The sequence below is a fragment of the Argopecten irradians genome, chromosome 6 (genome assembly GCF_041381155.1).
Source record: "Argopecten irradians isolate NY chromosome 6, Ai_NY, whole genome shotgun sequence".
NCBI classification, from domain to species: domain Eukaryota; kingdom Metazoa; phylum Mollusca; class Bivalvia; order Pectinida; family Pectinidae; genus Argopecten; species Argopecten irradians.
The window spans coordinates 46,987,116-47,002,300 of NC_091139.1; the positions used below are offsets into that span (position 1 = coordinate 46,987,116).

The 15,185-nt window shown below is 35.3% G+C and overlaps 1 protein-coding gene across 1 annotated transcript; it reads left to right on the forward strand.

Annotated features, from left to right (window-relative positions):
* The first annotated feature begins 124 nt into the window (after positions 1–124).
* On the forward strand, positions 125–14,656 carry LOC138326088 (protein SREK1IP1-like). The gene is made up of 5 exons (XM_069272227.1): positions 125–195; positions 5,541–5,609; positions 7,546–7,677; positions 7,946–8,015; positions 12,804–14,656. Exons 1-5 carry the CDS (start codon positions 180–182, stop codon positions 13,129–13,131), a joined length of 615 nt encoding a protein of 204 aa, XP_069128328.1. The 5' UTR covers positions 125–179; the 3' UTR covers positions 13,132–14,656.
* Positions 14,657–15,185: the final 529 nt, after the last annotated feature.

Here is a 15,185-nt window from a genome sequence, read left to right on the forward strand (position 1 = left end):
TTTTAGATTTGTTATATGGATATGTTAATAAAATACTTCTTTGATATGATAAATGAAAAATAATATGTTGTATTGCAATTTTGCATCGAATGATGTAAGATATTATCGATTGCTTGTACCTGAAACGTTTTAGCGACGTGACAATCTGGCTCAGGAACGAGCTTCAATTTCGAGTCAGGATGCAGGATATTCACGGTATGTACACGGAATTCATGACGAATGTTCAGGTGCTTTTATATTAGTTGCTATTCTTTATGATGTTTTCAGATATTCTGTGAATGTTTTTAACACAATGACTTTGCCACTTTCTGAGGTACCGTGTTTGAACACAGGCGTCTGCAGCTGGTTTTGGAATAAGAAATATTTTACTCTAGATCTATCCCGAGATATTCTGGACACCAGACTGAGACATTATGACAGATAGAATTAGATGTCTGGTTTAGGGCCAGAGCGCAGTAGTACTCCAAAACCTGGAATAAGCCGACACCGTTTGGTATCGGGCCAGGTCATCTCTGATACAGACTGACCACCGAGAAGCACCACTAACCTTAGTCTATTCAACAAATGAATATCATATCTACCCAAATATAGCAATCCGTCGAGATTAAAGATGATTTCCGTACTACGAGAAAATGGCGACGACGACGAGAGAAATTAAAAGTTGCGGAAAAGAAACTACTGTGTTGACACAATAGAACGTGTATGCGTGATGAAGGTATCAGGACATTTCGGCACTTGGAGACCTCGGCACTTGGGGTTGGAGTCACTTCGGCACGTTGCTTCATGCCATCGTGAGAAGGAAAAGATAGTTTAGTTTTCCATTTTCATTAAAAATGTATTTTTAGTTTCGCTTGAACATGATTTAACCGGACACGTTCAAAACTTTTGAGTAATTTACTTTTCCAAATCACAACAAACAACAAATTTACATATGCTTCAATAACCATATATTCTTTTCTTCACACATGGGCATTCACTAAAACTCGGTAAATTAACTAGGATTTATCAACAAAATTAATACAGACGTAACTAGACACCAAATTTTCATTGGATCTCTTAGTTCAGTATGCTACCGAAGTAAACATGTACACAGATTATTTTCAGAATTTCTATTTCGAAAATATATGCAAAGGAAACGGTTTATCAATGTTTTCAGATTTTTTATGTCTTCCGTTACATCTTTTTATAATCTGTATTTTCAGTCAAAAGAAAAATTGCTTAAAAGACAATAAATAGGGACAAAAGTAACACAAACACAAATGCATCTTCAAAGGAACAACGGAACTTTTTATTTTGTACAATTTAAGATCAAACCAAACGATATGTTAAGCAAATACCATATTTTCCCTATTAAGAGCGCCTCCTCTAATAAGGGCGCCCCCACGTTTTTTGCTGAAAAAAATCAACTAATTTCATACAATTTAGGTGCCAGATTGTGACGATTTGTCTCTGCAGACGCTAATGAAATACATTTTTACATCAATCTGATGCCTAACAGATATCTAATCAGCTTGTATAAACACTAAATTTATTAATCAGCTTGTATAACTTGCCAAGTATTTACACATAGAAATAGCAAGAACGCCATGTTCAAAACAAAACGTGTCACTTGAATGTCCCACACACGTGTATGGATGAAGACTAACTGGCAACAACATTTTAGCGATGTCTGTACAGGTTTTATGAATACTTACAGTATATGTATGATAAAGGTTCCTAACTTACAGTAATATTATCATTTCTAAGCATTTTATTGTGTGCTCTTGTCGGTATTCCCCATCTACCACAAAACGAAAGTAGCGATTGAAAGCACCGTCCGCCATTTTGTGTACACAAGGTAAACAAACAGGCTAGCATGAAATGCAAAATTTCCATGAAACAGACATATTTAACCAATGTTTAATACTTCTGGTGCATACATTTCTTCATTATTATGTAATTTCAATACTTTCTTGACTTCAAAACGAAAGTTGGTTATCACAAGGATTTATAAGTGAGAAGGATTCGTGACTGTCTCTTTACATTACTAAACACCACGCGAGATGCCTATGAACCGAGAATAAAAACCATTTTTCTCAACAAATACTTGTCTCATCGAATCAAACGAAACACCAATGTAAAGTTTATTAAATTTCACAACGTTTATCACTTGCTTTAAGGACGGAATATTTTGAGGATATGTCTTAAATTTGTGTTAAAAAAATACGACAGCTCATGAAATGTTGGCCCGCTTCAGAAAGTAAGACGGTAACCCTCGCACCCGCAAGCTACATCAAAAGCTACATCAAAGGCTGTGCCGGCGGATGTCAAAGGAAATCAGTCGTCGCCCAACGTCACGGTCAGTGCACAAACACAAAAGCTCCTGCCTAGTACTTCTCCAAAACCCAGTGTGACTTATCCTTCTCCTATACGTCCTTGGTTATCATAACTTTCAGAAAAATACGAAACTAAAAGCAAGATGACTATAGTCTGTTTCAGAAAAAAACCCATCTAAAAATGGTCTCAAATAACCGCGCCCCCCTCAGTCATTTACCCGCGCCCGGCGCCCTCATTAGGGAAAATACGGTATACACATTTCATATTGATTTTCAAAATATTTGTAATATTTGGTTTATGTTGCATGGCGAACGTGGACGCGAAAAAAAATCTCATATATATGTTGACATTACAGAGAAAATGTAACTTATTTCATTGGTTTTTGGATTATTAGATGCATTACGTATATCTGCTGTAGTCACACACAAACACAGAAAAAAAGATGTTAGTATTATAATGAAATTTACTATTCCTCCATTTTTATTTGAATTGTCTAAATCGCGATCCCGTAAGAGAATGCATGCGCAAAATGCTTCAATTTCTTGATTTCAGCGTTTTTAAAATAAATAGACTGTAAATTATTTTTCTAATATTCATACATGTAACTGGAATATATGCAGCATATTGATCATCATATCGCTATAAGTTTATCATGCTTATACCAACAACAAGATTAAAGCGCAAGTGTTTTTGACACAGACACATACAATTTTATGTAATAAATTTTATACTGAAGTATGGCTTTTGCGAGACGGTTGCCGTGACCGGGTATAATTCACAAGCACGCAACGACAGAGGGCCCGCCCCTGCCATATCATTAGCTACTAGCCTCGATGTTCATGTGTCAGTCAATTATAATTACCAACTGATTGACGAGGCGTGTACGCTCAAATTTATTTCTGTTACCAAAAGGAAGCATATGATATGCAATATGTTGCTATAAAGAAATCTTTAGTTATATTTTGCAATCATGTTCATTTACGTTCCGTCCTTGTATTTTGGCATACCGGAAACCAGAAATGAATACCATCTACTTAAATTTGATGTATACTCCGTATGAATGGAGTAAATAATGAACATCAAACTTTAATTAGATTGCTGTAAAACCTTGCGTGTGAAATTGGAAATTAAAGCTCAGATATGTGACTGTCCGATGCATGTTCATGTCCTTATCAGTTCTGCCAGAACAAATCGTTGTTAAATAACCTAAATAGAATTTGCATTTCGGTTACAAAATTTTCTATTATTAGTTTATGATAAAATTTGTAACAGGTAAAGAAAATCATATTTAAATAAGTTTGTACAACCGTCTATATCTTCAATATGTTGTATCCAGTATTTTCAATTATAAATAGATTATCAGGTAACTGTACATGTGAATTACTGGTAATATATTACGATGTTGAATTGACCAAATTACTAAAAGTAACACTTGTTGGAACAGCGATTAAATGCGGCATATGGCACTGGAAAATTATACTCTAGCCGAGATTTAAATCTCTGACTCTAGTAATAAGCATGATTATCGGAAGAGAAAGCAAACGGTATATCAGAAATTTGTAGGTAAAATTCAAGTTTAATCCAAGACAAAACTATCAGCACAAAATTACCGACAACGAAAACAGCAAGATTAAGTACGAAAAAAATCTGACACATACTTTATTCATTGCACTGTTTTCTTGTCCAAACCATGTTTTTTTTTCAAAACTTCACAGTTGGTCTCAGTAACAACTTACCTGGCTTTAGTCAACATTTTATACAAAGAGAGAGCGTGGTAATTTTCTGTTAAATGTTTGTGATTACAAAAAATAATTACTTTTATAATTATAAAATTTATAATTTTACTATATTTCATGCATTTGACACATTTTTTGTTGATTTTGTTGATTTGTTGATTGTCACGAGTTCGTTTTTTAACCAAATTAGAAATAATATTTACAGATTCCGTAATAATTCAATGTATAATTTTCCATGACCTATTTTAAGAGATATTTATGTTACATGCATTTTTATCGCAAGCGGAACTTTATAATGACATCAAAGTTTTGTTACACTGTATTTTAATTGTCTATTCACATATGAAAGGGCACTTACCACGGAATTCATGGAAAATTCGTTGAAAAACAAACTATGAACTTTGATCGAAAAATAGTCAAAATGTATTAAATATTAATAAAATATCAACAATATATGAAAATGTTTAAATGCTAATAAATTAGAAATATGTTTGTTCCACAATTATTGTATCATGGAAATATAACAACGTTTTAACAACTTTAATCGATCGTCACTGCTGTGCATCTGACACAAACAAAGAGTTTCATAAATTCGGAGAAAATTAAAAGTCAATATTTCTCGTACAGCGATAGACTTTATGATATTAAAAAAAAACTTAAGTGATAAATTCTCTTCAAAAAGTGCCGAACATTCCAAATGCTGAAAATAAAAGTGCCGAGATTACCAAGTGCCGAATATCAAAGTGCCGAGGTCTCCAAGTGCCGAGGTCTCCAAGTGCAGAGACGTCTATGATTCCATGATGAAATGGATGGCTATGAGTAGATTCATTTGTTGAAAAGACCAAGGTAAGTGGCGATTCTCGGTGGTAATATTTTGTAAGTAGTCTAAATCGGAGAGTACCTTGGCCCGATACCAAACGGTGTCGGCTTATTCCAGGTTTTCAAGTACTACTGCGCTCTGGCCTAAACCAGATATCTATCTGTCATAATGTCTAAGTCTGGTGTCAGGGCCAGAGTATATCTCGGGCTAATCCTACTCCTGCTACTGAACCTTGTTCATATAGAAGGGATAGGTTATTATATTTTTATCAAACCTGAAGCAGACGCCTGTGGTTTGAATAGGATTCTGAGGAGATGAGTAGTTTAACGTTTAAAGATAACGTTAATATGAATTTAAGGCAAAGCCTCAGAAGAGAGCAGCTACATGTAAATACAGGATCATAACATTATTACTAACTTTATATTGCCTACATTTTTTCTATGAGATTAACAATAAAATATATTTTGAGAGTCACATAAAATAGATAGTTAGAAAGAATTCAAAATAATCCAAATGGAATAGTTCTATATACATCAATCTAGTGGAGAAAATTTGGAGATATGCCATGTTATCAAAAATACGTGGGAATCTGTGCTGTCATCTTTGACAGCGCTCTTCTAATGATTATTTTCCATTTTATTTTGCAATGTTATGTTTCATTATCACAGGCCTGGTTTCAAAGCTGACCAGTAAAACCAATGATGGCAACAGAGCTGCATGCAGAAAGTGTGGATATGGTAAATAATGATAAAATGCCTGTCTAATGTTTAGTGGCCAGTCGGTAGTGTTTAGAGGGTCCCGGATTCGAATCCTGGTCTGGCCGCTAAATTTTCTCTTCTCCTGTTACAGAATTGGCGCCTAAGTAAATAACCTATGGTGGTGGTGTTTGGAAGGGTCTCGTATGTCTTCGAGGGTGAAGACTTCGAGAAAGGAGGGAGAATTGTAGTGGGATTGGACTGGGTCGATCATCGGTGACCAGGTAGCTCAGTCGGTAGAGCATTTGACGACGTTCTGTTTCAAAAGTGTCTCGTCGTACTATACCTCTAACATTGTTGGAGTACTCAGTGGGTAGAACACTCGGCTAGTGTTCTGAGGGTCCCGGGGTTCGAATCCCGGTCTAGTTGCTTCATTTCTAGATTTTCTACTCTCCTGTTTTACCAGGTAGCTGAATTGGTAGAGCACTCTGGCCACATCCTCGATACTCTAGGGGTACTATTACTGATACGATGCTATTTCCACCCCTGGCATATTCCATAACAAAACTGAAGGCAGCAGGTAATTTGATCCTTTGATGTGCTTCAAAAGAATCAAATAATCAAATAGTACTCTGTTGTTGACTGTGGCTTTGAAGTTGGGTGTCAGTAAATTTACATATCCTTCTTGGGCTCACACTACCTTTCCAGTTTGCTTAGCAAAAGTTGCGAAAGTGAGTTTTTTCTCTTTCACAAATAAGAATTTCATTTAGCAAATTGTGCATTGACAGCATTCCACAATGAAAACCATTAAATTAATAAGAAGCATCAAATATTGTATTTTATGCAACAATTGAAAAGTACACACATACAAAAGATCCTGATCATTCATTAAACCATAATCCGTCGTGCGTATTTTTACTTTACATCCCTTCAACATCAAAATATATATGATACAGTAACTGATTAATTTTTCAACTGTTTTAGACTTGCTATGAAAGTAATGCAACTGAAAAAAACTATGTTTGAAGCTTGTGTCCGCGTGATTGGATATCGGGTGTGTGAAGAAAAACTTAAGCATTTTTTTGCGAATTAGGATGAATTTATTTTTAGCAATAAGCCAGATCGATTCGTTATTAACGAAAACGAATGGATAGCGTGAGCCCAGCCTTCAAAGGAAGTCTGTGTAGATCTGTGATTGGTCAGTTTTTTTCTGTTTATCAGCCTCTAGTTTTACTAGGAATTAGTCCAGAGGTGGATATTATGACAGTGATAGTAACACACTGGAGTATCGAGGATGCTCAGGCTAGTGTTGGGATGGGCCCGCCCCCCAGGTTTGAATCCCAGTTGGGATGGGCCCGCCCCCCAGGTTTGAATCCCAGTTGGGATGGGCCCGCCCCCCAGGTTTGAATCCCAGTTGGGATGGGCCCGTCCCCAGGTTTGAATCCCAGTTGGGATGGGCCCGCCCCCCAGGTTTGAATCCCAGTCTGGCTGTGCATTTTTCCACTCCTACATTTGGTGCCTGCATGTGATCAAACCCTGTTTCAAGCATTGGTGCTACACTTACTGTTAACAGTATATACTGTAACCTACCTTTAGCTGGCACTCAATAAATTGAACGCTACATGTATAATAAATGTTTGCCTTTTGTTGCAGACTTTCTTTATAAGAATAATGCACATTTGCATACCATTATCATGGTATATCAATTGATGTAAAAGCTAGACGATAAAATGTCATATGAAGTTATGGTGGTAAGATAATAAAGATAAATAAAGAAAAAATAAGCATTGTAATAAGCTGAGATGATTTTGATTTAATACAATTTAAATACAATGTAATTATGATAATAAGAACAAAATAAGAAAGCATTAGTTTTACAACAACAAGCTGGGATATCTTTAATTTAGTACAATACCATTCTTTACGTTTATGAATGTTGTGACAGTCATGCTAACTTGTTTGATTGTATTTTATCTAGCTGGCCACCTAACATTCCAGTGTCGAAACTTTATAAAGTCCGACCCAGAGAAGGATGTTGTGCTAGACGTCAGTAGTACCAGTTCTGATTCCAGTGAGGAATTTGTCTCACCACTCACAAAACTTAATCAAAGTAAGTGTTTCTAGAAATTTCTCTTGATACCATGGAATATGTTGAAGCTATAGGTCAACACCAAGCTCTATTTAAGTAAACAACAGTATACAAAAATGGAATAAACATCAAACTTGAGTTCTTATTACAGTGGGACACAGGGCATATTCCCATGTTTTGCAACTCTTTGTTCTTATCCCTTTCTTTACCTGAGTTAACTACTTTTAGTTTACATTTATTACTTACATTGAAGTATCCTATTTGTATTTGGTTGCTTTGTTTTTGACAGGTAAAACAAAGCAGAAAGAGAAGAAATTTTTCAAAACTGAGAAGAAAAGAAAGAAAAAAAGCAACAAAAGGTAAAGCATTTAGAATATCTAATGGTACTTATGGGAGGATGTGGTGATCCTATTATCATTAAGTTGTCATTTTACTTTTATTTTTAATTTTTATTTTTAGTGTTGCAGTTAGATATTTTCTGCCCCCATACATGTATCATTATTCTAAAAGGTGACAAAGATAATGATTTTTTTCTTGATGAGGTGTTTTAAACTTTTTGTGAGATTTTTACTTATTTTACTTATAAGTTTACTTATTATAGGAACAGGCGATATTTAAAATGTGTTTTTGATAACCAAAGAGTTGCAGGTTACCAATTACCACGTAACAATTCTCAATGAAAAAACACAAATTCATTTCTTGGAATAATTTCATAGATTTTTATGTTTATAAATAGTTATTATTATATTTTTCATAAGGACAACCAAACTAAAAAAATAATTCTTCAGTTTGGTACAAATTTTTAATAATTTGTTTGTTAATGACTGATGAGGGTTATTTCCCTTGGTACCCGAGTATATATTTTATTGACCACTTTCTGTCTTTGCTATCTTTAAATTACGTTAATACATGTACAACTAACAATTGACCTTTCTTTGAACATTTATATCTGAGAATGACAATAAGCTCTACTTTTGATTGGTGCTCAATAAAGGCAGTTTCTGTTCATAATTGACACTAAACAAAGACAGTTTCATTTGATTGATGCTCAACAAAGATAGATAGTTTCTGTTTTTGAATGATTCTCTGCTTTTAATTATTACTCAACAAATATGATTTTTACTTTTGATTCGTTAGTTTTTTATTGTACTCAACAAATGTAGTTTCTGGTGTTGTTTTAATTAGTTTTTTACAAACTTGAACAAATATAATCTCTGCTCTCGATTCATGCTCAACATAAATATTTTACATTTTGATGGGTACTCAAGTAAGTGTTTGGTTTGCACTCCACAAATGTAGTTTCTGTGCATGCTTCAAAGGCAACAACGATAGTTTCTGCTCCTGATTAACGCTCACCATATATAGTTTATCTCCTGATTGGGGCTCAACAGCTGAAGTTTCTCTCCTGACTGGCGCTCACCATATATAGTTTATCTCCTGATTGGGGCTCAACAACTGAAGTTTATCTCCTGACTGGCGCTCAACAACAAATGTAGTTTATCTCCTGATTGGTGCTCAACAACTGTAGTTTATCTCCTGATTGGCGCTCAACAAATGTAGTTTATCTCCTAATTGGCGCTCAACAACTGTAGTTTATCTCCTGATTGGCGCTCAACAACTGTAGTTTATCTCCTGATTGGTGCTCAACAACTGTAGTTTATCTCCTGATTGGCGCTAAACAACTGAAGTTCATACTCCTGATTGACGTTCAACAACTGTAGTTTATCTCCTAACTGGCGCTCAACAACAAATGTAGTTTATATCCTTATTGGCGCTCAACAACTGTAGTTTTTTTCCTGATTTGCGCTCAACAACAAATGTAGTTTATCTGCTGATCGGCGCTCAACAAATGTAGTTTATCTCATTGGCGTTCAACAAATACAGTTTATCTATTGATTGGCGCTCACCAAATACAGTTTATCTTCTGATTGTCGCTCAACAACTGTAGTTTACCTCTTGATTGATCCTCAACAAATGCAGTTTATCTTCTGATTGACGCTCAACAAATATAGTTTATCTCCTGATTGGCGCTCAGTTTATCTCATGACTGGCGCTCAACAGCAAATGTAGTTTATCTCCTGATTGGTGCTCAACAACGAATGTAGTTTATCTCCTGACTGGCGCTCAACAACAAATGTAGTTTATCTCCTGATTGGTGCTCAACAACTGTAGTTTATCTCCTGATTGGCGCTCAACAAATGTAGTTTATCTCCTAATTGGCGCTCAACAACTGTAGTTTATCTCCTGATTGGCGCTCAACAAATGTAGTTTATCTCCTAATTGGCGCTCAACAACTGTAGTTTATCTCCTGATTGGTGCTCAACAAATGAAGTTTATCTCCTGATTGGCATTAAACAACTGAAGTTCATACTCCTGATTGACGTTCAACAACTGTAGTTTATCTCCTGACTGGCGCTCAACAACAAATGTAGTTTATATCGTAATTGGCGCTCAACAACTGTAGTTTTTTTCCTGATTTGCGCTCAACAACAAATATAGTTTATCTACTGATTGGCGCTCAACAAATGTAGTTTATCTACCGATTGGCGCTCACCAAATACAGTTTATCTTCTGATTGTCGCTAAACAACTGTAGTTTATCTCTTGATTGGTCCTCAACAAATGCAGTTTATCTTCTGATTGACGCTCAACAAATATAGTTTATCTACTGATTGGCACTCAGTTTATCTCTTGATTGGCGCTCACTAAATGTAGTTTATCTCCGGATTTGCGCTCTACAAATGCAGTTCATCTTCTCTTTGACGCTCAGCAACTGTAGTTTATCTCCTGATAGGCGCTCAACATCTGTAGTTTATCTTCTCTTTGACGCTCAACAGCTGTAGTTTATCTCCTGATTGACGTTCAACAACTGTAGTTTATCTTCTGATTGGCGCTCAACAACTGTAGTTTATCTCCTGATTGGCGCTCAACAACTGTAGTTTATCTCCTGATTGACGTTCAACAACTGTAGTTTATCTTCTGATTGGCGCTCAACAACTGTAGTTTATCTCCTGATTGACGTTCAACAACTGTAATTTATCTATCTCCTGATTGACGTTCAACAGCTGTTTTTTATCTTCTGAATGGAGCTCAACAACTTTGGTTTTTGATGCTGTGAAATAGCATTCTTAGGTACGCTTGGCGAGCCTGTGCACATCTAAACAATAAAACCACTCCGCGACGAAAATCAAATGTTGTTTTGTTCATTTTACATATTACTTGATAGTATGAATAAATCGAACCTAATTATTCAAAACCACAAAATTAAATTTGTACATACATATGCACTATAGACGGTATGAATTAAGTGCTCAGTAAGGACTATGATTTATGTATCCCTACGCGTCATGTATGGTCCCAAAAATCACGAACAACGCCTTCTTCGATGTCTTCCTCCGCGGCAGACTTTCGGTCGATTTTGGATTGTGTATGTCTATTTCAATTTTACGTAATTCATACTACTGATCAATTAATGTAATGGAATGTTATGAAGATAATTGCTAAAGAAAGTTCTTAAAACGGTTATAGAGTTTTTTTTTATAATTTGGTTGCATTGACGAACTATATCTGGTGATATCATTGCGCAGTAAAAGTTAAAAGGTGACTGGGAGTTGTGCCTTTTGTTTATCGACAACTGCGTTATATTGAAAGGGAAAAATCACAAAATTTATCAACATAAACTTACAAATACTTTACATTACTAATAATGATAATATAGATCTATATATGTACGAGCAACTAAAAGTGACAAATGAACTTATATTGTTGTGTAATGTACGGTAGCCTTTACGAAGACTTGCTAAAGTCCGATGGATTGCATGTAGTTTTCTTGACGTTATCGTTCTTATAAATTAAAAAGAAATTTGAGTGTTATAAGTAACCAAATAAAGTACCTTTTATTTGGCTTAAATATCTGGCCATGATTTATTATTATTCAAATTCGGCAAAGCAAAAATCACGATAATATGTTGTCGCCAACCAGTTACTGCGTCTTTCGAAGACTTGTAAGTCCGGTACATTACATGAAGTTTTTATGATGTTACCGACTAGCTTTCTTGTGAATTTAAAATAAACCTGAGTGTTATATGTAACGAAATAATGTACCTTTTATAATTGGGAAAAGTATCTGGCCGTGATTTATTAGTCAAAAGTCGTCAAAGCAACCCATGTTAATTTTTTAGAAAGGGAACCAAAACATACCCGGAAATGGTAATACATGTATTTCTAACGTTATATTTTTTCCGAAAATATTCTTAAATGTTTGAAGAGATATTGATGAAATTGATAAAATCAGTAATAAAGAATCATAGAAAATGATACTCAGATTCTGACCGGTTTTATTGGTGTTGAAATCGTTATTTCAGAAATAATTTAAAATTTTTAATATAAAATTTACTTCACGAAAATGAGTTATTCAACTTATTATTTTTGAATCAACTTTAAATATCATAAGATAAATACAATATATCGTAAATGTATTTTGTTTAACTCCCTAATTTAACACTGTGCACTTCGTATACTAAATTCAATATTTAAATGCAAAACCAATTTCTTTATTCCTTTGTTTGAGTTCTTCATTCACAGCATCTATGAGTGGCCTTGGCACTTTGATTTCTCCTGATTGGCGCTCAACAAATGTAGTTTATCTTCTGATTGGCATTGGTCTGAAGTGGTTTCTGATCCTAATTAGCGCTGAACAGACATAAGTTCTTCTCTTGAGTCTTCTCTTGAGGGGCGCTCAACAAATATAGGTTGTTATGCATATTATATTAAGTAGTTTCTGCTCTTTTGATTGACGCTTTAACAAAGACAGTTTCTTGCCAGCTTTTTTTATGATGGGACGACATGATTTGTCCTATTGAATGTATTTGGTTGTAATGCTTCCATGAGATTGCATTTTAAAGACGGCGTCAATGCCATTTCACCTTCACCATACAAAGTATAGATATCAGATGAATATATTAAAAATTAGCTACAGCTCTTTATATTTGAAAAATGGAATATTTAAAAAAAGACCGACTTTCAGGGGAGCGTTTTGAATTTAAAATTAAATGATTTTTTCTACATGCAGCCAGAATAAGAAAGTCGCGGAAGTCGAATAAAACCTTGCCTTTCAAAAACTTATGACTTTTTTTCTTCTTTTTTCAGATCACGGTCAAGATCCCCACGACGCAATAAATCTAAGCACAGACACGGAGATTATTCAGATGAGAGTTCTAGTTCAGACGACAGACGTAAACACAGACATCGACACAAATCGGAATCGGAGTCTGATTCTTCACTGGACAGAGACAAGAAAAGGAGGAAGAAGAAGAAAAGGAAAGAAAAACGTTACTCAGATTATGACGATGATAGTTCTTCAGATTCAGAGGATGATTCAAAAGCCAATAAAAGACATAAAAAGAGTAAGAAACATAGAAAATCAAAGCATAAAAAGTACAGACATAGAGATGACAGCAGCGAGTCAAGCTCCTGATAAGTAATTGTTGTCACGATCTAAAATGACTTTGAGGAGATCTTCAGCTGTACCGCACAGCTCATGATCAGTAATTGTTGTCACGATCTAAAATAACTTTGAGGTCAAGGAAGATCTTCAGCTGTACCACACAGCTCATGATATGTAATTGTCGTCACGATCTAAATTTACTTTGATGAAGACCTTCAGCTGTACCGCACAGAACACGTGATAATTAATTGTTGTCACGATTTAAAATGGCTTTGAGGAATACCTTTAGCTGTATCGCACAGCTCAGGATAAGTATTTGTTGTCACGATTTAAAATGACTTTGAGGAATACCTTTAGCTATACCACACAGATCATGATAGGTAATTGTCGTCACGATCTAAATTGACTTTGATGAAGACCTTTAGCTGTACTGCACAGCTCAGGATAAGTAATTGTTGTCACGATTTAAAATGACTTTGAGGAATACCTTTAGCTGTACCGCACAGCTCGTGATAATAAATTCTCACGATTTAAAATGACTTTGAGGAAGACCTTCAGCTGTAACGCACAGCTCATGATAAGTAATTGTTGTCACGATTTAAAATGGCTTTGAGGAATACCTTTAGCTGTATCGCACAGCTCAGGATAAGTATTTGTTGTCACGATTTGAAATAACTTTGAGGAATACCTTTAGCTGTACCACACAGATCATGATAGGTAATTGTCGTCACGATCTAAATTGACTTTGATGAAGACCTTCAGCTGTACCGCACAGAACACGTGATAATTAATTGTTGTCACGATTTAAAATGGCTTTGAGGAATACCTTTAGCTGTATCGCACAGCTCAGGATAAGTATTTGTTGTCACGATTTAAAATGACTTTGAGGAATACGTTTAGCTGTACCACACAGATCATGATAGGTAATTGTCGTCACGATCTAAATTGACTTTGATGAAGACCTTCAGCTGTACCGCACAGAACACGTGATAATTAATTGTTGTCACGATTTAAAATGGCTTTGAGGAATACCTTTAGCTGTATCGCACAGCTCAGGATAAGTATTTGTTGTCACGATTTAAAATGACTTTGAGGAATACCTTTAGCTGTACCACACAGATCATGATAGGTAATTGTCGTCACGATCTAAATTGACTTTGATGAAGACCTTTAGCTGTACTGCACAGCTCAGGATAAGTAATTGTTGTCACGATTTAAAATGACTTTGAGGAATACCTTTAGCTGTACCGCACAGCTCGTGATAATTAATTGTCACGATTTAAAATGACTTTGAGGAAGACCTTCAGCTGTAACGCACAGCTCATGATAAGTAATTGTTGTCACGATTTAAAATGGCTTTGAGGAATACCTTTAGCTGTATCGCACAGCTCAGGATAAGTATTTGTTGTCACGATTTGAAATAACTTTGAGGAATACCTTTAGCTGTACCACACAGATCATGATAGGTAATTGTCGTCACGATCTAAATTGACTTTGATGAAGACCTTTAGCTGTACTGCACAGCTCAGGATAAGTAATTGTTGTCACGATTTAAAATGACTTTGAGGAATACCTTTAGCTGTATCGCACAGCTCAGGATAAGTATTTGTTGTCACGATTTGAAATAACTTTGAGGAATACCTTTAGCTGTACCACACAGATCATGATAGGTAATTGTCGTCACGATCTAAATTGACTTTGATGAAGACCTTTAGCTGTACTGCACAGCTCAGGATAAGTAATTGTTGTCACGATTTAAAATGACTTTGAGGAATACCTTTAGCTGTACCGCACAGCTCGTGATAATTAATTCTCACGATTTAAAATGACTTTGAGGAAGACCTTCAGCTGTAACGCACAGCTCATGATAAGTAATTGTTGTCACGATCTAAAATGACTTTGAGGAAGACCTTCAGCTGTACCGCACAGCTCATGATAATAGATTGTTGTCACGATCTAAAATGACTTTTGATGGTCATAATATTTTGTATACCAAGTGATTACATTTGATATGTTTTTATGGAAAGAAATTTTGCCTGTGTTCACAAAAGAATTTAGAATGTTTGTTGTGAATGGATCATGAC

What these genes read in the sequence shown, in the direction of transcription:
- LOC138326088 (XM_069272227.1), top strand. An exon ending in ATGCAGAAAGTGTGGATATG is followed by an intron (nt 5,610 to 7,545) that starts GTAAATAATGAT and finishes TATTTTATCTAG; the next exon opens with CTGGCCACCTAACATTCCAG. An exon ending in AAGAAAAAAAGCAACAAAAG is followed by an intron (nt 8,016 to 12,803) that starts GTAAAGCATTTA and finishes TTCTTTTTTCAG; the next exon opens with ATCACGGTCAAGATCCCCAC.